This window comes from Thermobia domestica, chromosome 9 (genome assembly GCF_964235325.1).
Source record: "Thermobia domestica chromosome 9, izTheDome1.hap1.1, whole genome shotgun sequence".
Classification (NCBI taxonomy): domain Eukaryota; kingdom Metazoa; phylum Arthropoda; class Insecta; order Zygentoma; family Lepismatidae; genus Thermobia; species Thermobia domestica.
The window spans coordinates 180,288,523-180,315,157 of NC_137462.1; the positions used below are offsets into that span (position 1 = coordinate 180,288,523).

The 26,635-nt window shown below is 36.3% G+C and overlaps 1 protein-coding gene across 1 annotated transcript in view; it reads right to left on the reverse strand.

The window, feature by feature from the left end:
- Positions 1-1,093: 1,093 nt before the first annotated feature.
- The window catches only part of LOC145660480 (calcineurin subunit B type 2), a 71,319-nt gene continuing 45,777 nt past the window's right edge, over positions 1,094-26,635 (reverse strand). Inside the window, exons 5-6 of the mRNA XM_081725552.1 lie at positions 22,092-22,214; positions 1,094-2,452 (exon numbers count right to left, since the gene is read on the reverse strand). Of these exons, the coding sequence (XP_081581678.1) occupies positions 2,405-2,452; positions 22,092-22,214 (171 nt within the window). The 3' untranslated portion in view covers positions 1,094-2,404. The remainder of the gene's footprint in view (positions 2,453-22,091; positions 22,215-26,635) is intronic.

A 26,635-nucleotide genomic window follows, 5' to 3' on the forward strand; every position in this document is an offset into this window, starting at 1 on the left:
CGCCTTGGTGTTACTATACAACAACCAGGTTATGTTGGAAGGGGTCCCATAAGCTTAAAGCGGAATCCAAACCGCTTCTCTGCTTACATCCGAGAGAAATTGTCCTCCACTTGAACTCGAAACCGGGACTAATTGGCCACAAATACGATACGTCTGCCGACGCACTCAGGAAGGACTCCTGATAAAAACACGTTCTACTGATCTTTACATAGGTCTACTTGTCAATATAATTGTCAAGAATCCTTTAAGGACAAAAAGATAAACAGTTGCACAAGTGAAACCATTATACAGAATTACATATGGACAATTTCAAAATACTTCAAGTGCAGAAGAACTAATTTAGTCCAAGTTAAAGAAATACGACGACTTAATTTGCATATCAGTAAGAAAAGTGAATAAAGATACGAATTAATTGGGTCCACTTTGGCTCTGACCCATTTATACATAAACAGATACCAAAGATACTTCTGATTTCAATAAATGCCTCTCGTAGGGTTTGTATGACTTCCCCCTTAAAAAATAGAACGGAATTTCTATGTATTTTATCAACAATAAACATTATTAAAACGAAACAATATTTAGAATTTTCCAATTGCATAACAATAATAAACTATAAAAAAGTTGCTTTTGTAGTATAATCCTTTTGAGTAATGAATGGAGAATTTAGGTCTGAATATAATACGAATAATATACGGGAGTGAAACGTGATAACCCACAAATGTGTGTTCATTACGATGTACCGAACATTTTTCGTTTTTTGGTTTAAACCAGCCAACCCTGTATTCCCATCAGGGAAACGAACCCAATTTCAAACCAAATACGAGGAGTGGATAATTTACAAAGTAATACTTGATTAGAGCCTTCATACAGTGTTAGCTTTAATTAACACTGTTAGTAATCATTGTTGAAAAATTAAGTATTGGTCGACATATGTCAGCAGGTATTGAGGATGAAATCACTGAACGAATTGTAAATTTAAGCAACACCTGCGCAACTTTTCTTCCCGTAGATATAACTACCTCCTTTCAAATCAAGGATTCCATTGCTTTTACAGCAAATACTTTGATTTATTATTGCTTTAAAATATATACACTTTTTCCAAGTTGAATCATCTCAAGATGTTTGTTTATTTGGAAGGTTGAAAAAAGATACATAAAATTCAAAGTCTAAATACAAGACTTAAGAATGGCACCATCATTGGCTATAAGGGGATAAATAGCACACAATCACAGCCCCTTTACAAAATATCTATACAAATTGCACATACGTGTAAAAGAAAAAAAAATTAACTTATAACTAAGAATTAATATATGTTCACAACCTTTCAACCACCAAAATAGATCTAATTACCGTAATTACTCGTAACTTCAACATGTTAAAAAATATTACTCTACCAATAATTCAACCTAATAAAAATAAACAGTAATTAAATTTTCAAAACTATCCCGATTAAATTTCTCAAATTAATAATAATGGAAAATGATGGTGCCAGAAGTACAAATACACTCAACATAATTACAATAAACACAATTTACATGACAAATCGATAGTTAACTTCTAAACAATGCAATTCTAGAAAAGGATTTTATTAGGTAACACACAAAAGTAAGGTTTTAAAAAAAGGCACCCTAGTATTTTGTTTCAATCATTTAAATTATACACAGGCAAAATAGTTGATTTATGTACAATAAAAGAGTAAATATTAACACATTAAATATACACAGGTCTTAATAATATAAAGACATTTATTTTACTAACATGCACAGATAAAACTTCTCAGTTGAAATAACAAACGTTTCCCTCGCAATAACTTGTGTGCTATTTTCAACAGAGGAAGTAATGACATGTCTGTCACTTCCTTGCAGGGGTAAAGATCATGACAAAAGCAAAATATGAATGCAGGAGAATATATAAATAGTATTTTTTTTTTTTTTACAACATGTACATTGCACTTGCTAATATTTAGCAAAGAGGAGCTAAAACACACAAATTGTATCGTATAATACATGAACACTCCCCTTAAGACTTATGGTGAATGGAGGTAGACAACAAACGTATGTAGACATGGAGGAATAAAAAAAAAAAGAAAGAAAAAATATGACGTGTAGCACATGAAACTCCTGGCAACAATGACAAATTCTAGTAGAAAATGTAACATATCACAGGTGTTCTTTTAACACACCATCTACTGAATTAACAGCAGTTAGAAATTAGGGTTCCACAACATAAGTGTTGCATTCAATAATTTCTTCCTTATCTACTGTTTACTCAGACTTCAATGATCCAGGATGAAAGAGGCAATTTAAACTCAACAACCACCCCATGCACCCAAAGGTAAGGACTTGAATTGACACCGAAAGTTCCTTTGAAACACCTTAAAAGCAAAAAAAAATTTGTACAACTGCTACACGTCGACCACCATCTTCTTATGAATATCTGTATTTCCGACCACCTGAAAACGTAAAACATTTTTATTAGAAGGTAATAAGTAATAATAACCTCTTTGCAAATAGCAAGAAAATTGTAATTGAAGTAGTTCGTTTTTTGTTATTTCATCCATGTTTTATTTACTTCAGCTTACGCACTGACTGCTTCATCATTCGAGTTCAACTTACATGAATGCAGTCAGTCGTTTCAAACGTAAAAGGTGAAATAAAGTAAATGGAAAACCAGGAATTGAACTTTTTTAAATTACAAATATCTCCAGGAAAATTTGGTTTAATATTAAGTAAAATAAAATATTTATCTGAGTATGTCATGTTTTATTGTTTACCCGAATTTTCGGTACCATTCTTGACCGTTATCTTTTGCAAGGGACGAAAATTCGATTTAAAACTATATTACCTAGCTACATTCCTGATAAAAAAAAAAGGGAATTTTGTGCTTAAGATAATAATAATTTCAGTTTCTTTTCATTATTTGCGAAAATATTACACGAAACAGCAACCGAAGATAACTTGGTAGTCAACCCAAAGAAAAATACCAACAACAGGTTAGAAAAATAAGAATTTCTGGGAAACGATATCAAGATTTTTTTATTATTATTATTATGTGGCTACATGGAATGATGTTTTCGACCCTCGCGAAGGTTATCGAAGCCAAGAGTTACTTAACATTGTATACAAATAAAACAAGACGTACTCAGGTAACATTTTACTATTATTATTATACAAGCATATAAATGAAAATGAATCGTTAACATTTTATAGGAAAATTGATTGCTGTATTTTCACCATTGAATTCCACAGCATTATTAAGAGTTCCTTCCAAGACAGAGATTGTACGAGACGTGAATCTAAACTTAACATGGAATCCGAACCCGCCGGGAATCAAATCCGGATCTTACACGCGGAAGACTCATACGCTAAGCTAGGAAGAAGCCCATTTTCACCATACAACAACACTAGATTACCATCGTTTCGACTATTTATTGCAATATGTGTGAGGTCATGCGTAATCAATATGCTATCAATGAATTCCTTTTATTATTATTAAAAATTAGATCATGTGCCCACTTGGCAGACATCAAATAATACAGGTGATTATCAATCGAATTAAAAACCACAAATTGACAGCATAAGATGATTTGAAAATAGTAATTTTATATATATAAGTAATAGATCTGCTTTTGATGAATATTGCTTTCATTACCATAATTTTTTTCTCAGTTACAACAAATAGTCATTTGGTATTAAGTAGTAGAAAAACAGTACAGTTTCAAAAATCCGGACCAACTGTAATCGTTGACCAAATTTCAAAAGTATTCATACTAATTAACGTTTACAAAGATCAGGCACAAGATCATCCGAAAGATGGTAATTTTTCCAAATTGAAACAGTTATATCGCATTTCGTCAAAAACATTTAAATAATTTTTGACGAATGCTACGTGTAATACACGCAGAAAAACAATAAAATGAACTATTCCATTTATCATTACTTGTATACGAATATTTTACTCAAGTGCTCACGAAGTTTTTGGGTTGGTACATAAACATTTGGTTTGAGATTGTCACGAATACAATTTTCTCCCTCTTAACTACGTGGTGTGATTGGAAAGTTTTAAGACAGATGGTGCTACTGCTCAAGAGTCGATATAATTGCCCGTTAGCGTGACTTGGTGTGACCTTGATACGTGCTGCAAGAATCACTGCGATATCGGTTCAGTACAGCGCAGCAACTCACTGAGTGCGAAAGTGTGTGTGTGACGTGGCGGATTATTAATTGCGCAAAATGGATGAAAACTGGAACAACGCGTTTGTCAAATTTTGTTTTAAAACCGGGAAATTTGCTTCGGAGACTTTTGAACTCTTAAAAACAGCTCTTGGAGATAAATGTTTGACCCGGTCAAACGTATATATCTGGCTTAAGCGATTCAAAGATGGCATCGACTCAGTCGAGTTGATTTTGAGTTTAACGTCCCGTTCAACAGCGAGGCTATATGAGACGTGGACCTACTGATTAACGTGGAATCCAAATCACGAGCTCCCGTCGGGAAGCGAACCCGGGTCTCCCACGCCAAAGGCGCGTACTCTAACCGATTAGCCACGAATAAGCTCTTGACTCAGTCCAAGTTGACCCCCGGTCCGGCCGACCTTCCAGTACATAAACCACGGAAAACAGAAAGTTCGCGATTTAGTGCGCTCGGACCGTAGACTTACAATTAAGGAGATGGCTGACGACCTGAACTTGTTTCTGCGCGGTTCAGTCAATCTTAACTGACCATTTGGACATGCATCCAGTGTCCGCAAAATTCATTCCGAAATTGTTGCCAGTCGAGCAGAAACAACACCAACCTGAAGTGTCCCAAGACCTGCTTAATCGGATCGAAACAGGCTCATAATTGTTAAACAAGGTAATAACAGGTATGAAACATAGGTTTATGGGTATGACCCAGAAATAAAAGCCCAATCTTCTCAATGGAAGAGCCCAGATTCACACCACGACAAAGTCGGTTGAATGTGAAGACAATGTTGGTGTTTTCTTTTTTCTCGATTCTACGGGTATCGTGCATCATGCATTTGCCCCTAGGGGGCAGACAATCAACCAGGAATACTACAGAAGAGTCCTTCAGCATTTGCGTGAAAATTTGCGGAGGAAAAGGCCTGTCCTCTAGAAAGATAAGAATTGGATCCTCCAACACAACAACGCACCGGCGCACTGTGCGTTTTCGATCCAGGAATTTCTGGCTAAATTCAACATTCCTGAGCTTCTACAACTCCCTATTTCCCTTATTTGGCTTCTACCGACATCTACCTGTTTCCTAAATTGCAATTGTCGCTGAAAGGACGAGACTTGATTCAACTGAAGACATCCAGGCAAATACGGAGAGAGTTCTTCACACCCTCACGAAAGATAATTTTCAGGAATGCTTTCAGAAGTGGAAACATCATCGGAATCGGTGTGTTCAGGTAGCAAGGGACTACTTTGAAGGAGACCCATCGCAATAGCCTGTAAGTACTGCCATTTTTAAATTACAAGCCCAGTCTTAAAACTTTCCGATCACACCAAGTATAGTTGTACACTACCCATCACCTTGAAAAGGTAGGGGTTATTTCTTACTAATTTTACTTGATTTCGATTTAATTTATTTTCCGACTTAAATAATCCATGGGCATTTTACAGTGTCATTTCCTAGACGCCACGCCATATACCAACACAAAAGCAAAACAAAACTTAATACCGGTGTTTAAAAAGTTCATTTTGTAACATTTTGATCACTCAATTTGGGCAGCCAAATATTGTAAAGCGCAACTTCGTACAGCAACGGAAAAGATGCCTTTAGTTTAGCTTCCGTGGTTATACTCGGCAGATCAAACGAACGATAAATACATGTGATCGATGATAAAAGAATTTGTAGAATGAAAACAGTAAAAGTAAACCGGAGAACTCAAGAGAACATTATAATGCTGTCCACCACCTAGCTTCAAAATAGCAGTTCTTCCACTACAGTAGAATGTACTACTACTCAGCCACTCTATCTCCAACTGATTAAACAAAAATAGCCACCTACATTACACTGCTTTTGGTACAGAAAAAGGTGTAAGCTGAACTAAATGCTAAACCATTAGGTGAAATCGGTTAAGCAATCAGTATGTTTATCACGTTAAGAATCAAAGTTATGAACTGCAGTAACATTTGTGCCATTTGCTGTAAGTTGAAAGGTAAAAGAGAGTACGTATTTGGCATATCAGTTGCCACAATAGTAAATGCATTTATGGCATGAAATAAGTTGTAATTGTAAGAACTCAGTACAGGAATGTACAGCACATTACATTATTTTCAGATATGTCTACCCTAGAAGCACTATAACCTAGAAGTGGAGGGTGACAGTAAAAAAAGTAATTATATTTCCACAATTAGTAGGCCGAATTAGTAAGGACCACCTTATCTGGCTGGGCTCGAAAAGCATGTTGCTGATTGCTACATCTATTTGACCAATTCTACCTAGCCTTTCGAACAAGAATATCTGAGAATTCCGATGAGACTACATCGTTAGACCCTTTCAAGTACGCACTGCTCTATCCATGTAGGAAGATATTCCGTTAGTTGTTTGCTTGCTTACAGAATTTTAGTAGCGTCTCTCTTAAGTAACGAGGCTAAATGAGACGTGGCCGTACAGTTTAAAGTGGTATCCGAACCACTATAATGCGTTTAATTTCGATGTTCTCCCACACTGACACTTGAACACATTACGGCATTCAGATTCCACCCTAAACTGTAAGTCCACGTTTCATATAGCAAAATTCGCTTCGGAAGGTAGGTCGGTGACCCAAACATTAGAACATAAATTATTTTAACTCATGCTGCAAACAATGTCAATAATATTGCGAATTAGTACACTACAACTTTATATATTCAAATAATTGGTGATAAATACATAGACAAATAATTTATTTTTTAAAGAAGCCTTAAATCTGTTACTTTTATTTGTTTTATTAGCAACCTCGTACACATTGCATGCATCATATCTTTCGCTGAACCATTTCCCTACTGAGCGGCACAGGCAGTTTTCCCTGAACCGTATTACGTATAAACATGGCGACCATTGTTTTAAGCGCACGAGCAGCAAACCGGAATTCAATCGCAAATTTCGACTAGTTAGAATCATCGCATGAGCGAAAGGAAGTGTTCTCCGTAATCAGCTAGCAGTGAAGTATTTTAGTGCAATAAAATATGAAATCAGTGGAAATGTCAATTTTATTTGCATATGTAAACAGTAACTTATTTCTTTACGAAAACAAAACTAACAGCACCGACAATAACGAAATACGATTCAATAAATATATTAATACGAAATCTTACTCTGATCTTTAATACACCCTCTCACATTCATTCATTCAGTGGGGTATTTCGTCTATAGTTTAGTTAGTGTCAGCAAAGATGCTGAAACTAGAGGCTCTTTTAAAGTGAGCAGAGTTCTAATTTGCAAAAACGGGACACACATGAACTGGGGAGAGCGGAAAGTCCCAACTTATTCGCAGACTGCATTGGACGCTAAGTTCTAGACATGACCTAAACTGAAATGAAACGCAGCGTTTTTGTTCAATATCCCATGGTTACGGCCTTCAGGCTAGATGAGACGGATGATTAATGAAAGTGAATGGTTCTAAAATTAACTTTAGTGTTATCCTCGGGAATTGAACGCGAGAGTGTATGCACCACATTCAAATGCTCTAATCACGAGGCCAGTGGAAAGGGCTGCACGGCTTAAACATTCTCCATGAATAATATTACGAAAATAGCTTTGTACACCGTCATTTTAACGAGTGTGTGTGTAATTGCTCTCCTTATTTAAATTTTAAATGATATTTACGGGACACTATGTTTTTTTTTTTTCTTCATAAAACGGACATTTAACGTCCCATTTGAGAATGAACAAAACAGAGCAACAGCTAAAATAGGACGAACGCCTGGTAACCTTCGGCTTTTTAGATTTGACTACAGCTCAAAAAGATATTGATCGTCCTGCTAATAGTGGGAAATTGTCTCACATTGCTAGAGATTTTGGTTGTGAGGAAGTGGCTGGATCGGTAAAGTACATCCATTCCTTATTTTTTACTGACTTTAACTGTGTTTAGGAAGAATCATTGAAAGCCTGAACGGAAATATGCGCTTAGCGATTCACCCTTAAATTCTTGACGAACTTTTGTCGCATGAAATGGGGTGATTGGTAAGCCTGAAAGAAAGTATATGCCATATTGTTATTATGAAAGAACATTATTTTCTTAGTATCATATTATTTCAATAAAGAAACTTCGAAGTTTTGGGAACTTATATCTTTTACCAACTACTTCATCGGTTTCAACTGCAACCATTGAGGATGAGTAGGATGCCGTAAAGAAAGTATGAGCTACGTTTTATCGAATTCAAATCATGTTTACGTAGTTCCTACCTGAAATTGGTGTTCTGTATGTGAAAACTTATAGGATAGGGATGATTCTATTCCCTTTCACTCCCTTATTTTTGATAGGTTCTTACAAAGTTAAACAATAAGGTTATTTTTAAAGATTGGAGGAAGGCATATACAGTTTCATTAAAATCGAATGTTTAACCAGAGCTACGGTGAAACAGGCGGACAGACAGACAGAGATTCAACTTGTGGTTGGTCATCTTAAACACAGCAACAATAAGTCTGATTTAACGAATACTTTAAAACAATGATATCAGGTAATCTAAAAAGTATTCAGAGTTTTGCGTGTCAACTGGCGTTAGTGTACCAAATTCCAGGGTATTAGTCCAGGACCCATAGTATACCCCCGTAAAAAAAATCGAGGTCCAGAGAATTGGATTTTTGATTTGTGTTCTCGGATCATTATTGAATTAATTTAGCTTGCGTAGACATTTCTAATCCGGGCCGATTAGGTTCTGAACGTCATTCTAACCCTTTCGATACGGTGCGCTTTTTGATGTTTTCGTCGACGAAGCTATGCAGGTGCTGCAGCTTCCCTAATTATCCTATTGAAATTTTCTATAGTGCGTTGTGTCGGCCAAAGACAAGGTTTTCAGATGCTGGTATATTTGTTTCAAACTACTAATAAGAGGAAAATTATAAAGGGAAAAATGGAACTTTTCTCAAAATTTTCACCTACATTCGGGAATTAAAATTTCTCATGGCTGGAAACACTGCCACTAGATAGATGCAACTCATCTTTAAATAAACTTTGATACACCACTAATATCTCCGAGAAATATGTCGATATCTAACAAACTAAGCATGTAATTTAAAAAAACATATCATGCTATCTTTTAAAAAAAATCAACATTTTCTGGACGTCATTTTTAAGAATGGTGAATATATTTTAATGATGAGTTAATATTTCGTGAATCATGAGACCTATATTCAACATTTTTGTGTCAAACGTAGTTTGTCTTTCATATCTCTGGCCAAGAGAAGGTGTAGCCATCTACGGCCCACTCACTCATCAACGGATGGGAATGAAAGCTCAATTTAGAAAATATGGTTAAGTATTCTTATTTGAATCTGAATATGAATCTTATTTATGGCAAAGAAAATAATTTTATTTTTAAAACATATTTGAATAACATTTTCACTTAATTTCTAAAGAAATTTAAGTCTAATTTTGCAATTCTAAAAAAATGAGTGATTTTTATTATATAATCTTTTTGTTACATGCAGTTGTTAGAAGGTTTCAATTGAAATATATTAGTAACATTATTTTTATAAAAATAAATAATTTCCAGTTTGTTGTATCACCTCTCGAGTTCTCCCCCCTTTGTTTCTTTTTATTACCTTTAACATGATCGGTCAACTTCTGGAATTATCTCTAAACTGATTGGTTGACTATTTTGTTTTTGTTTTTTTTTCTTTTAAAAGTTTTTTCAAAGTTATGAATTCAAATATTTTGAAATTTAAGAAAAAGAAAAATCTCACTAGTGTGTGTTAAGTTGCCATAATAAACTATTTATACAGGGGGTGAACGAAAGTCAATTTTTTAAAAAGTGTGTCTGTTTAGTAATACTTGCACCTATAAAATTGAGTACTGTATAACAACCTTGCTTTTAGAAGATTTTCTTGAAGACTGCCGCTTACAGAAATAGCATGGTGTGATTTTTTTTATTGGTTTGGTAGATATTTTCTTCATATTGGCAGACAGTATTGGTTAAAGTTTCTTAAGCAGTGACTGCAATTGCAGTGGCAGGTAATATCTAGTTTCGGTGTTGTTACATTTTGTGTATAGCAGGTATTCTATTGACTTGGTGACATAAACATGAGTGATAGCAGCTGATTGAGATCTCCTGATAAACTTTTGTTAGCTATAGACTCTCTGAACCCATTCCAAAAAGGGAAATGTGTTATATGCCAAAGTGATACAAAAGTAAGACTGACATATACCAAGGCTGGACAGAAGCGAATTCGAGACGCAGCTGAAATAAGACAAGATTAAGTCCACAAAAGATTGAAATTGATTGGTGAACAAGAGCCAATATTTTATCACTGTAACAACAAGTGCTACAAGTCTTACACAATGAAGAAAAACCTGGAAAGAATTAATCAACAACTAGCAGAATCCAGTGTACCGCAACAAGATTCTGAGTGTTCCAAGAAGGCAGCTTCGGCCAAATCCAGCGTCCATCAACTAAGGAGATCTATGGCAACCCCTCGCTAAGCTCCAACATCTTATCACAAACCAGAGGACCTTCCGTGTATTATCTGTGGTTTAGCCAGAATAAGGGCAAAAGGGAATGATGGAGGAAAATACAGGGTGTGTGAGTTTTGAGGAGCAAACAAGTTTCTATTTGCAGCTAGTTTCTTCCAAGATGAATTTTTCAGTCGTGTTGCTGATCTTAACTCTGAGGTTCACGTGTTTGCAGCAGATTTGTATGCCCACGGGAACTGTATGGGTCCATATATTCGGAGATACGAACGTGCCGTGAGCTCCCAGCAACAGAAGATTCGCTTCCCGCTTTGATAAGTTCGCGCTGTTTGAAAAAGCAAATGAGGTTTTAGAACCACTCTTGAGTGCTGGGTACGGATTCACACTCAGTAATATCAGGGAATTAATGACCAACATGGATGAAACAGTAAGTGTTTGTAACAATGAGATTAAAATGTTTCTAATGAGAGTGTACGATGACAAAATTCGTTTTTGTCCGTCTGAAAAAAAAAAAAAAGGCTTATGCTATTTTCAGCAAATCTGACTCCTGAAGATCTTGCAACCAAAATAAGATCGCAGGATGCAGTGAAATCAGCAGGAAGAATTTTAAGAGAAGTCCTGAAAGACACAGATTTTGGACTTACGGACAAATTCTGTGATGCCTCAGAGCTCCGCAAATTATGGAAGTCAATAAGAATGCCTGACGTTTTCTTGACATCTTTTTCCGTTTTGTTTAATATTAGTAAAGGAAAACTATTACAAGCAAATTCCTTTGACTTAAGAACAGATGCCAACTACACTGATGATGGGTTTGAAGATATAAGCGAAGAAGAGCAGAACAATCCCATGAATTGGCTGGCTGTACGAATGTACTGTATTTATCAAATTATGTTTTATGACCTTCATCAAAGAAGAAAGAAAACTTCATTACACATGATGACCGTTCACGCGATCTATAACAAGTGCAAAGGTAAAGAGCTTGTCACTTCAATGAATAGGATAGGTGTATCAACAAGTTATAAGACATAATACGGAGCAGGAACTTGTTAGCAGCTTACGCTGTGAAATCATGTGAAACTAACAGCACACCACTCCGCAGTCACTTTACTAACAAAGCATTTACAATTGCAGCCTTTGATAATGTTGATTTTGAAGACAGCTCTTCTTTGTCCGGCACATATGGCACAACAATACGGCAATGGTGCCTTATCAAGCCCGTGCCAATGAGTTAATGCAGGGAAGTAATCAGTGTCAACATTAAATATACAGGCACGAAGTTGTAAACTTATAACACAGCTGCCTTGTCAGTGTGTGCAAAACTACTACAAGCCAAAAACACGTCCCGGTTTAACAGAAAGTTTCCAAGTGGCTGAGGATATGCATCATGTAGTGCCTGATACTGCAGTCTGTAAAACCAAGGAAACTGAATTTGTTAGTACTCTTATTCGGTGTGGACTGAAAGATCAACACAAGCCAGTTCCTCCATGGGCTGGAATTCATGTTCTAATCTCCCAGAGTACCGTCTTAATGAAAACGGTTGGCTTTTTACCAGTAATACCATCTCCTGTCGCAAAGTACGCAACAGAATATACAGCTATAAAAAAAATTCCAAAATGTGCGTCCTCAGCTTGAAGATCAACCAATCCTCCCAATATTCTGTGACGAAGGTGTCTTCCGTATTGTTGCTGCGATCTGTATGAGCAATCTAGAAGAATTTAGTGATCTTTGTCCAATAATGGGCATTTTTCACGTGACAAAGGTTGCCCTGCGGTGTGTAGGAAGTTATTTAAGTGAATGGGGCATAGAAGATGCACTTATTGAAACTGAAATCTTTGGACCCAAAACTGTGCAATCTGTATTGAGCGGAACTCAATATGTGCGATCGTTACAGGGTATGCTCGCCATCTCTGAGGCTATAGAAACATTGCGTTGGATGGCCTTTTCGGAAGAAGAATAACAAATTAAGATTTCGCAGATGTTATGGAAGAAATGTGCAAGGCACACAATGCAAAGCCAGGCAACATTTACTACACTTCGTTCAATATTACAAACCTTAAGAGCCAAGTTTGAAGAGTTTATCAAAGAGTGCGAGGATAAGTCAGAGCTTTGCAAGTACTGGGGAAATGTAATTTTAATCGGTCTAGTGAAGAACCTAGTACATGGTGATAGAAAAGGTGACTGGGAGCTGCAGAAAAAAAACTGTGGTCACTCATTCCTGTTTCGTGAATTCGATTGTATGAACTATGTGAGATATGGCTCCTGATATTTGGAAAGAATAAAAAAAAACTAGAAGTAGAAAACAAGTACCTTCACAAGAAATTTGTTCAAGGACACTTCGTGATCAAAGACAAAGAAGAACGATTCAATGCTGTAGCTCCTGATATGAAATTAGAACAAACCAGTCAGAGATCACAGAAAAGTTTCAAGGGAATTGTCGGTCAAACACGTAAAAGTGACTATGTTGCTCAATGGCAACTAGTTTACCACGAAGTACTTTCTATTTGTAACGTTTTCAAAGAGGTGACTAATTCTAAATTAATGGACCACCGTGAGCTAATGGGAAAGAGAGGAGAACGTTTCAATAGAAATGTTGAGAGCCTTGTTCATTTTATGCAGCGATGAGGAAATCCGTTTGAAATGTTTGAGCCTGTGCGGCTGCATAACTGTCACAAAACAGCATGTGAATAATGATGTAAAGGCACGTCTATTAGATATCTTTTCACATGGGTCAGAATTATATACACAGCTGAAGCAGGAGAAGTTTGTATTGAAAGTAAAATCGTTTCTTGACTTAATCAATAAAACTAACCTTCCACACTTTAATCTGAACAGTGTAACAGAACCAGCAACCAGAAAAGCTCCACTGGTGATCTCAAATAAAATTCTTTTCCAAGTCCACATAGAGATAGATGTGGCAAAAGAAAGGGGGGAATCTATCAAGAACATTATGTCTCACGACCTTCTTCCAACAAACATTTTATTTGATGGAGATGCTGCGACAAAACCAGTAAAACACACACTCTTTAAAGAATTAGAAAAATATCTTTCACCTGGTGATTTTTATTTCGAAAAAGTCCCTGCACTAAACACTGCTGTTATTGTGGATTATATGTTCCAATTGCGAACGGTCAAGCTGTCATCCATGAAAAATTTTGGAGAGGTTGTTCAGAGTTCTACGAATATCAAAATCAGTATGCACTCTGCAAGAACTGCATATCATATTTGACAGTTATCTTGAACTTTCGCTCAAAGAATGTGAGAAAATCAGGCGAATGTCTACAGCTGGATGAATCGAACTTGCATGCATAACCAATTCTACACCTTGCCTTTGCAACATGATAAATTATGGTCATCTACATAAAACAAGCTTAATCTGGAGATGCTAATCCGGCGAAATATTACTGATGTTTCAGCAAACTCAGAATTTCCAATTATTGCTAGTGGAATGATTGTTAATGAAGAATTGATGCCAGCACAAATATATTCAAACGGTGCAGGCCATATTGTGGAAGAACTGAAATACAAATTGGAGGGAGCTGACCTTCGTTCATTCCACATGTAGAGAGGGCAGTTCGAAAAGGTTTGAAGTGAGTAATTGTTCTATCGAATAACACAGATGTAATTATTCTGTTACTTCGTTTTGTTGCACTTCTTATAAGTCAAGGATTGGAAGAATTATGGATATGTTATGGAACAGGTGTAAAAAGACGCTTCATCCCTCTTCATATTTTGTACCATAGACTCAACTCAGAGATTTACAATATTCTCATCAAGGCCCATATTCTCACAGGTGATGACATTATGAGCAAAATAGGAACTAAGCATGGAGCTTTAGCCTCTGAACCACAAGTTTCTAAAAGAATTTGCTGAGATTGACGACGAATGTGACTTCAAAGACGTCGATAAGTATCTTGTGCGAGTGTGGAAAACAAAGTGTGATGCTGACACTTTTGATGAACTTTGCTACAATGAGTTCAAGAGATCAGTTCCACTAAGTGACCTTCCGCCAACGTCATCGTCCGTGCATGGACACATTAAAAGAGCATTTTATTTACTCAGAAGATGTTCGTATGTTCCAAAAGGCCTCTGTGAGTTTCGATGGGAAAACGTTGGTGTTCTTAAACCTATTAAATTTTTAAAGCCTCTACTCAGTGAACACGTAACTGCAAAACCTGCGCTATGAAAAGATGATCCTGCCGATACGCTCTTCTGAAATGTTCGTCATGCTGGAAATGTAATGCAAGTGACTGTAAAAACGCGTACTTGCAAATGGACATAATTAAATCCAGCTTCACGATATACGCTTGTAAAAAGAAATCGTGTTTCACAAAATTTCATTTTTGATTTGCAATCTTGCATCATTATTGAATTATATAGCTTAAGAAAATTGTCACGTATTTCATACAAATGTAAATCAAACAAATTTATATACACGTATTCATTACTTATAATGAGTATTCTTTATAATTTGAATTTGTATACTTGTGTACCCATAGGCAAACTTATGTATTTTATCTACTTGTGTTAATTACTTCTATTCGTGGTCTTAGACATTGTTTGCTGATCACAATAAAAGGATTGAAACCTATTTATATTTAGTTTATTTCAATACATGTCTATTCGATATTTATTACAGCCCTCATCAAAACTTTCTGTTAGACCTACAGTTAATCTAGTTGCTAGCACGCATGTCTTGAGTGCATAGTCCCGGGTTCGATTCCCGGTGGGGGTACAGTTGAACTAAAAAGTGGTTTGGATTCGTCTATAATCAATCAATAGCTTAAGAAAATTGTCACGTCTTTAACCTCTATGGCATAACTCAAACCAAAAAAAAAAAATAACATTCATTATAATTTCCTATATAATATTCGCTATTTTGTAAAATGACTAAAAGGTTGCTCTGATAGGTTATTTTCTATGTTTATAAGAATATTTGACCTTCATAATCTACGTCTTGACACAAGAATGTTGAATGTAGATCTCATGATCCACGAAATATTAAGTCATCATTAAAATATATTCGCCATTCTTAAAAATGAGGTCCAGAAAATTGTGATTTTTTAAAGGTAGAATGATATGTTTTTGAAATTACATGCTTAGTTTGTTATATATCGACATATTTCTCGGATATATTAGTGGTGTACCAAAGTTTATTTTAAGATGAGTTGCATCTATCTAGTGGCAGTGTTTCCAGCCATGAGAAATTTTAATTCCCGAATGTAGGTGAAAATTAAAAAAAAAAAAATCCATTTTTTCCTTTATAACTTCTCTCTTATTAGCTAGATTGAAACAAATATACCAGCATCTGAAAACCTTGTCTTTGGCCGACACAACGCACCATAGAAAGTTTCAATAGGATAATTAGGGAAGCTGCAGCACCTGCATAACTTCGTCGACAAAAACATCAAAAAGCGCACCGTATCGAAAGGGTTAAAATGACGTTCAGAACCTAATCGGTCCGGATTAGAAATGTCTACCCAAGCTAAATTAATCCAATAATGATCCGAGAACACAAATCAAAAATCAAATTCTCTGGACCTCGATTTTTTTATGGGGGTATATTATGGGGCCAGGTCTAGTATATAAGTCACAGCGGGACTAACCTAATGTTATTTGACGCTTGACAGTTGAAGCTATTACATAGGCAAAAGATGTTTGAATTGATCAGATGTAAGGTATTTCGCAGGGAGAAAAAAAAAATGAAATTTACACAAAACTGTGCTTCATTTTAAAATTTCATTTCAATAAAGACGTACATCCCGGAAAAAAAGAGCTGTTTATGGGCAAGATAAGTTTTCAAAACCAACACCTGAAACATGGTACCGTCGCTTTCGTTCTCGAGGTTTCGATATCCAATATGTTTCTCGCAGTGGGCGACCAATCACAGCAAAAAAGGACATTCTGGCAAAAATCGACCAAGATCGGTATGTAAGCAGTCATGACATGGCCAATGACCTAAAAATCCATCACCAAACAGTGTTGAAACATTTAGAGAAACCTGGCTACAAGAAACGACGTTTGGGGGCTACATTATCTTATTCAATCGAATCTCTCTCTATTGAAATGTAACGAACTCGAGAATCCATCACCAAACAGTGTTGAAACATTTAGAGAAAGCTGGCTACAAGAAACGACGTTTGGGAGCTACATGATCTTATTCAGTCGAATTTCTCTCTATTGAAATGTAACGAACTCGAGAATCATCACCAAACAGTGTTAGAACATTTAGAGAAAGCTGACTACAAGAAACGACGTTTGGGAGCTACATTATCTTATTCAATCGAATCTCTATCTATTGAAATGTAACGAACTCGAGAATCCATCACCAAACAGTGCTGAAACATTTAGAGAAAGCTGACTATAAGAAACGACGTTTGGGAACTACATGATCTTATTCAAACGAATCTCTCTCTACTGAAATGTAACGAACTCGAGCCATTTCTCTACGGCTGATCACGAGTGAGGAAAAGTAGATAGCTGGCAACAATGTGGGGAAAAAGATTGTAGTCGAAGCAAGAAGGTCAACTGTCTGTGGCAAAGCCCATTATGCTGTGCGTTTAGTGGGATGGAAGGACATCGTACATCACATCACAAGTTGCTGCCGCCGAGTAGAACGACAGACTCGGACCTGTACTGTCGACAATTAGCGCGAGTACATTTGACAATTCAAAAGAACGACCGGTACTGGTCAACATGAAGAATGTCGTACACCATGCTGATAATGCAGATCGCATACATCTTTACTGACCTGTCAGAAATTGAGAGAACTTGGCTGGGAGATTTAATGCATCCACCGTATAACCAGGACTTTGCACCGACAGACTATTATTTATTTCTGTTTCCGCAGAACTCCCTGAACGACGTTAAATTAGTTTAAAAGAGGCCCGTAAGACCAACGTGTCTCAATGTTTTGAACCGAAACCACAGAAATGCAATAGCGAGAGGATTATGATTGGCGAAAAATGGCAGAGAATCATCGAGGAAAATGTTGTTGTTGCTGAGTTTGACGTCCTGTTCAGCAGCGAGGCTATATGAGACGTGGACCTACTGGTTAACGTTGAATCCGAACCACGTGAGCTCCCGCCGGGAATCGAACGCCAAAGGCGCGTACAATAACTGCTTAGCCACGGAGGAGTTCCATCGAGAAAACGATGCATATGTGGTTTCATAATGTTATTCAGCTCCAAAGGTTCAATACTTTTTAGACAACCTCATATTAAGATCAGAGCAAAAATCCAACAGCCAATTGTTCAAGTCAAAAACAATGTAGGAATTTCACCAATGTCTGCCAATATTGATATATATCAGCAGAAATAAGATTATTGAGCAAGAAGTATATTTTTCTATAATTCGAAAAACACTGTAAGAGCTTTTTTTAAAAAATAGTTTTCATTTTTACAAAGAAAACTGAAAGACGTAATTCGTCGAATATATTCGTTGGGTGAAATTCTGCATGCCTACAAAACAGTCTTCTCGACTATAAACAGTGTGCTTGAAATATGTTTTCTGATGTTATATATATAAACGAATTCCTTGTATTTACGGATTTATAAGCAACTGTGGAACATGGCCATTACGACTATGTACGGAATTAGGAATATATACAGGGTATCTACTATTTTGGAGCGAACTTGACGCGATACTAGAGGCCTTTGACTTTCACCTGCTGTTTGATTCAATCGATCGGTCACCCTTGCGAGCAAGAAAATTAAATGAAATCTTTGTTTTACGTCTCACGCTTATGTCGGCTAGGCTAAAAAGAGACGGTAATGATGAGAAATGAATGGAATGAATAAAGTAGGAGGAAACGGGAGAATCCTGAGAAAACCCCCACACACGGTGTATGTCCACCACAAAGCTCACTTGGCGCGAGGTAGGATCAAACCAGGGACCTCATACACCAAAGGTGAACGCTTTACCACTGAGCCACCGCGGCCCCACACCTGTAAGCAGGGGTAATTATTTGAAATCAACCTTCTGTAAATAGCTCTTACATTCTAGTCATTTGAAGGCATCGTGAATTTCGAGTAATATTTTGACAACTTTTCTCATTTATTACAGAATTTCCAATTAACTGTTGGTCTGTCCAAGAATTTTTTAAAAAATTTATACCTTTTATACCTTCTTCAAAGCCAACGAGTACCTCCTACCTTCGACACTGGACGAGCTATGACTGCTGTATGTGCACAACAACCTGTATTATTGAAGGTCGATGGTCAGCTGACTTCCGATCGCTTGGCAGGCACATGCGTCATTTCCTTTCGTCTCTGTGAGCGCATGATTAACGGGACATCAAAAACTGCAAGAACTTTTTTTTGGGGGGGAGGGGGTTACCTTGTTCTATTCTTTGTTCTCATGCTTTTCAAATGTTCCTTCTTGGAGTAAGATTCTAATCCAAAAACAACTGTACCTAGGTATTTGCAATTTTTCATTCTGAAGTTTCACACTATCAGCCACTTCATTATCACGAAACATATGCAAACTAGCCTTCGGCTAGCTGGGGACTTCGCCCCCACATTCTCGCATTAACTCGGCCTACGGTCTGAAACATCTAATATCTCTAACATGTCTCTAATCTTAAGGGATTTCTAGATAAAGCCATATTACTTTCACAATTACAACTCCCATCCTTTTTCCTCTCCTTCTAGGAGAAATATCGAAAAACGCTTAAACACATCTTTAATTATTTTAAATGAAAACTCGACTAGATATCAAATTTCATGTCTCTAAGTTTAACGGATTTCGTGAAATGGACATGTTATTTTTAACAATTTCAAGCCCTATTTTTTTAACCGCTTTTTTCTTCCCTTCTGGGGTAAATATCAGAAAAGGGAGAAACACGTGTCTAATTATTTTAAATGAGAAATCCAAGTACTGAATTTCATCTCTCTAACCTTAATAGATTCCGAGATATGGACGTCTTGTTATAATTATTCTAATTTGCAATTATTTTTCCTTCTCACCTCCTTTTCTTTCTTTCTAAGTTAAATATCAAAAAGCGCTGAAACATTCTAATTGTTTGAAATTGGAAGTCCGTTTATTAACTTTAATGTCTCTAACATTCATAGATTCCGAGATAGGGACATTTTAAGATGATAACTGTCACTCCACTTTTTCCTCTTTCCGTCAAATTTCCAGTGGGACCTTGCATTCACAAATCCTACGACATGTCCAAATTTTAAGTTTCTAGTTTAAGCGGTTTGGCCTGAGCGTTAATCAGTCAGTCAGTCAGGATTTCTTTTATATCTATAAAGACATAACGGAACTGCATTAGCTGCTCCCCTTAAGAACTGAGGAGTTGGTTTCTTATAATTGAATGCAAACACTAAAGAAATTCCCACACGTGTAACTTGGTCTTTGCAGAGAATTTCTGCATAGTTTTATCCTCATTAAGAATGAGATTTTTCTGTAGAAATTTTCTGAGCAGTATTCATAAATAAAGTACTTGCAACATCGTTCTCGGAATTGAGTTCTTTCTGATTTCCAGACATGTTTATCCATACGTCGAGAGTGATATATTTCTTTCCTGTTCAGATAACGAATATTTTGAAATGAAATTAAATATTTCACTTTAACCCCACTTTTCTCCCGATTATGCTCTTTAGGCTAAAGGAGACTACGATCAAGGCAAATGGAAGATGATGGAAAAATTGGTGGAATGAGGAATTAGGAGGAAATGGGAGTACCCCGAGAAAACCCACGGACACGATGTTGTCCACTACAAACTTACATGGCCGGAGATCGGACCGGGGACCCCACGTAGAGGTAAGCACTCTACCATTGATCCACCGTGCCCAATGAATGATGTTCTCTATCATCTGTTTTTCTATTACTTAAAGGTAGTTTCATTTACACAAAACGCAGTTAACCTGAAAATTTGTCGACTGTTATTTTGACAACTCAGTATGAATTTCCTTCTCCAACAATATCTTGTTAAATGCAATTTTCTTCATCATAGCTACAATTATAACGAAGGAAAATAGGCAGGACTGAATTTCACACATACAATAAACCTACGGTGTACAAGGATGTCATCACAAATACTCAATAAAAAAGGAAGTATTGTGTGATGAACATAACCAAATTCCCGAAAAATAAGTAAGGTGTTAATTCTATACCAAGATGGCAAAACATGATATGTACATTTGTACAAGCAAGCAAATTTCAACCTTATGAATCAAATCTGCAAGATGGCAAAACATATCACTTTGTGTTCATTTTTTTGTTTTTTGTTTTTGTTTTTTTTTTTTTTTTTTTTGTTTTTCTTTCTGATTTCGAATATATGTATTTCGTTTTCGCTAGTGAACTAGAAATATTTTAAAATTTAATTCATAAGGTTAAAATTTCCTTGCCTGTATGAATGTACATGTTTTGCTATAGAATTAATATATAAAGAAAATTCGCTGGTGAAATATTCATACCAAAACAAGAGGAGTCCGTGTGAGCAGGTAAAATGTCACATAGTTTCAAATCAGCAAATGTGAAACATTTACTTTAAAACGCCTGCTAGAAAATTAAGGAATCTATTGAATGCGGTTAAAGGAATTACTTAGAAACTAGAATAGTTTCTATCTAACTATCCATGTTTTAGATTCCACCACATGCGAAACGCTTTTTTTTTAAAGGAAATCTGGGTTTTGAAACGTGTCCCTAAATACGGACTCGTGCGTCATAAAATTCGTTCTGAGCATGGCAGGAGTTTTTCATATTTCAAGATAATCATCTACTTGAAATTAGAGACTAACACCTTAAAAGCTTTTCTTCAAAGAGAAATGAGTAGATTCATACTATAAAAAGAGTATATCAAGTAAAATTCTTTAGAAAAAGAAACTGAAAACATCGGGAAAACTGTCGCACCAAGGCATGGTTTCGTTGTAGCGAAAACATTCATTCATTAAATTTTCTGTATTTTACAATATAAATTTAACCTATCACTCAAATTCCCAAAACATATTGAAAATTCTATGACTTTTCCAGGGTTTTCAAACCAGTAAACTCTGGTAAAAGATAGTGCTCACGTCATTCAAATCTATCTTCCCGAAAGTATGTGCAGTAACAGAGAAAATTAATTAATATGAAATGTACTAATTCCGTATCGAAACTATTTTCATTTCAGAGAATCCCAATAAAGATACACATTACGTAGTTAATACTTAGTACCAGCAAGTATCAAATAACCGAACAGTGGCTCCTTTGATGCAAAACATCACAAGTTTGATTCCTGGTGGGAACACTCGGCCGAAAAAGTGTAAAGGCTTTTTCAGGCCAGTCATTCTGAGTGAGGTTTTCCTAATTCACACCAGGTAAATGTCGGGATGGTATCTCAAAAATCGGTCCCTGCCCACCTTTTTCCTCCCCGATTCCTCGGGTAGTGTGACTGCCAAGGGACATCATCCCTCATACGTGAACGGGTTACCATGGCCATAGATGTCAAAAGCCCAGATATCTCATTTCAAATCATAGTTCTACTTACCGAACAGAATTCTTCGAAAGATATCTTTCCGTCTTCATCTTTATCTGCGAAAAGAATAGTTTTATCCACAATCTGCTGCAACTGTGTGTCTTTCAAGTTGTTGCCCACCATCATTTTCAAGACCTGCGAAAAGAAAAATTTCTCAACTCATATGCACAAAAATTCACTCCTGTCTAGAATTATATCCAGAATCAACAACTATTTCAAAGATTTACTAACAAACTAGTTCAAGTACACTACAGATAGATATCAGGTGTTTGTATTATTTTATAACTAAATCGCGCAAAACAGAAAATGAGAAACATCAGTACCAAAATTCGGAAGGACTCGAAATAAATATAAGCTAGTACTACATTTTTATCAAACAACACACCTATATATATACAGTGTTATATATGCATAGTCTAAAACAAGTTTAAAAAACATAGTCTCTAAAAAAGAATGTGCAAATATATTTATCATTAACAACATATTAGCCACAATGACTAAAGAAATGAAAATTTTACAAAAGTGACGGAAAACAGTCACCAATTAAATTCTCCATTATATTTATCCATTTTGAATGTGGAAACCTGTTTATCTGGAACCAGAATCCTGTACCTGCAGCACATTTGAAGAATAAAGAAAGAAAAAAATAAAAAACTTCCTTTTATTTCGCAAGACGATGGGAAAAACTTTTTGGATGTACTGCGAGGTCCATCCTCCATGTTGAATTCAACCCAACATTTTAAGTGGAAGTAGGGTCATGTTTCATCTGTTCAGAAACATTATGGTTAGTCTATTTTCCAATATTTGAGATCCAATACTGTATTACCTCGTATTACATGTGTCAAATACTTGGGAATAAAGCATGACATTACACAATAAGGCAGAACATCATGAGGGGCATTCCATGTGAAATCAACCAAGCCCAAAACCTCATGGTGTCAGATTTCCATGAAACTTGGTGTACATGTAGGCCTCTACGAGAAATGATCATGCACCAAATTGTAGCCCTGTAGCCCCTGTAGTTTTAGAGTACAGTGTGAAAAAAAAACAAATTTTATATTTTTGCAGAATCTTGTTAAATTCAATTGATCACATCTCCCGTAAATATTGAGCTAGGGAGAAAAATAATATACCATTTTGAAGAGGAAAGAATAGGCTATAATATATGTCAGGAACATTTATTTGAAAATCAAATATCATTTTCCGGGAAACCCGGGAAAATTTTGGATTAGTGATATCTCAGAAACTGTTCATTTGATTTCCTTGAAATTGGGTACCAAGATAGTTCCATATGTTCGGCATAAATATGCCAAATGTCAACTTTGGCCAAGAAAGGGCCTGGAGTCTACAATGATTTTCGTGTCAGCATGTCGGGAGAAACACCTGGGGTGCCAAACACTTCAGCTTCTTTTTCTGAATTGGTGACGCACCAGGTACCTGAAAGCTTTGGTTCAATACGTCAATTGTTGCGTCAGGTGATGTGAAAGGCTGATCAGGATTTGCACTAAGAGACTGCCCATCAGACGATTCTTGGAGATCACTTGCTTGTACGTAAGCTGCTCTGAAACGGCGCCTACTTATTTTCCTCCTGCACTTGTTGCACATCTTGCTCAGACACTCAGTTTTGAGTTGTGAAGCCAGTTCTGCCATTCACGCTTGCACCAGGCGAAGTCCAACCCTCACTTTTTTGCTATGACTGCCAAATGGATTGACACAGTAAAGGCGTGGCAACGCTGACATAGTGGAATCACCTAAGCAGCAATGCAGCTTCTGAATGCACACAGTTACAGATAATGCTGCACCTGAATTACGGGACTATCCACTACTGACATTTGGAAATGTACTGTATAGTCACTGTGATCTCACTAGCTATGCCTGAACACTATATAGACACTTCCAGCTAGACTTGTTGTCCACTCTAGAACTAAGAGCTTACTGGTATGCAGTGTCAATGTCCTCTGCTTTTATACAGGTAACGAACCTGCCAGAATATTCTAAACGGTTCTAGAACCTTCTAAAATGTTCCAGATGATTCGAGAACATTCCAGAATGTTCACATATTTAGGTCAATGCAATGTACGACGATTGATAATGGAATATTCCAAAGATCCCCACAACATTACTGGATTACAGATTGCACCAGAAAAACATTACTGCTAGGTCAGTTACACCTTACTTCACCAGTACTGACAAATTGGCAAGTTGCCACATTGGCACCCCAGGTGTCTCTCCTGACATGGTCACACGAAAATCATTGTAGACTCCAGGCCCATTATTGGCCAAAGTTGACATTTTGTACACTTATGCCGAACGTATGCAACGTATGCCCAACTTGGTACCCAATTTCAAGGAAATCAAATGGGCAGTTTCTGAGATATCATGATCCAAAATTTTCCCGGGATTTACCGAAAATGATATTTAATTTTCAAATAAATGTTCCTGACATATATTGTAGCCTATTCTTTCCTCTTCAAAATGGTATATTATTTTTTTCTGCACAGTTCGTGGAATAGAAATAGTTACACAAATTCTAAGTCCAAATTATTAATAAACTCTTGTCCTGTTTTCTTATGCATCCAAAAATACATGTCTCAATCGATTAGTAGCTTCTAGTATTCAATCCACCTCCTCCCCCACTTCTTATCTAAAGCAGGTGTGTGACGTAGTACACTCTTTCCATTCAGCGGAAAAAGAAACAGGAATCAAGTTTACAACGTTATAGATTTAAAACAGTCTTTTCCATTCGTTTGTTCTGAAATATTTTTAAGAGCCTAAATTAAAAAAAAAAAAAAAAAAAAGTCTCACAGTGTTCCCAGAGCTTCATAAAGACCTTTAGTTTTATTATTTCCCTTTTTTAAAGACTGCAAGCAAGTAAGATGCTCCCTAAGAAATCTATCGAAATTGCCAAAAACGGCAGTAGGTTTTGTGCTTCCTGAAGTCTGTAATGCATGCACAGAGCTATAAAATATCTATTGACAGAAATGAGTGTTATTCAATGATTCATTTCATTTCTTTTCAGTAATTGCAAGCAAATGTTCTAGGGGCGTCATTTGGGCAGGACAGGAGGGTGTAATTTCCCCTCCCTTGAGCTTCATAAATGCGTATTGTTTGATCAAGTGAATAATAATACACTAATAAAAAGTGAAAATCTTATGTCGGCGGAGAATCACCCCTCCCCCGAATAAAATCTAAAAGACATTGCTTGGAAAGCAAAAAAGACAATACATTGATATTTGAAAAGTAGTTAACGAATTCCTCTTCGAAAAAGACCACCCGTAAAATTGTTTTTCAGATGGTAATTTCTAATTATACTTACGTTGGTTGAAATTCCTCCAGAGTTGTGGGGGCGAAACACTGAAACCATCCCTACCAAGAGGTGAAGGTGACATGTAAAAATAGTCAAATACGAACGATATTAGTGTCGAATTCATGTGCAAAGATAAATAGTGACACTGTGAATGCTGCGTAAGTCCAAATTAAGCCTTGGTTGGCATGGAGTTGACAATGGGAGGGTGACAGGAAAAAAGAATCAAAAATATCCTATATTCGTGTCGAATGGGTAGTTTTTGACATAAAAGGTGATATTTCAGATGTGGATATGTTCAAGGTTGGTCCTATTGGCATGGGGTCATAGGGAGAATTAGTGAAGACGTCAGAACAGTTCCTTTTTGGTGCGTTTCAATACACAGAGTGAAAAGTGAAAATGCACAAATACTCATATCACATTCGGAATTATCGGAGATATGACTTCTGGGGAAGTGTCGTTGCTCCAGGGAGGCATTACTAACTGATCACTACCTAAAATCGTCACTGCTTTGCAGGGGCGTAGACAGGAATATATTTCAGCGATCGAAAGCTTGACAGGAATTTATTTCAGCGATTGAGGGCATATTTTACTAAAATGTCTATCATCATCTGTAAAATAAGATATAATTGACAGAAAAGTAGTGATTTTGTCGGGGCAGGAGCTCTGGATTGCCAAGGCCTGCACCCAGTGTATGTCCCTGCTGTTCTGAATTGTCATAAGCTCCTCTTCAAATGTAAGACATAAAATGTACATAATACACGTATAACATAGAATACAATATAAATAGAAAATGTTATTATAACTAAGAAATAGAAAATGATTATAAATTAAAGTTGAAGGACAAGTTCCTTTTTTTTAAACAATCATACTTGAAAGTAAAATGTACTTTTAAAACAATTTTGCATTTATGCAGGGCTACAAACAAGTGAGGAGTAATAACAAATATCATATTTGAAAATAATTTCGAATTAAACTAGCTGTTACATTACTTCAAAACTGAACTTATGGAATGCACAGTATGAACGTAGCTCAAAGAAAATATCCAATAAGAATGGTCTTTATTCGAAGCTCGGACCATCCACGTAGGAGTAATTTACATTAACCATTCACGTAACAGACAATGACGCACAGAGTTTGGCACTACTTTATCAGATGGTTCTATCAAATATAACTTAATTAACACAATAATAACAAATTTTACTGCTTTGAAAAGTTTCCTGGACAAGGGGAAGCTCATTATGCACATTGT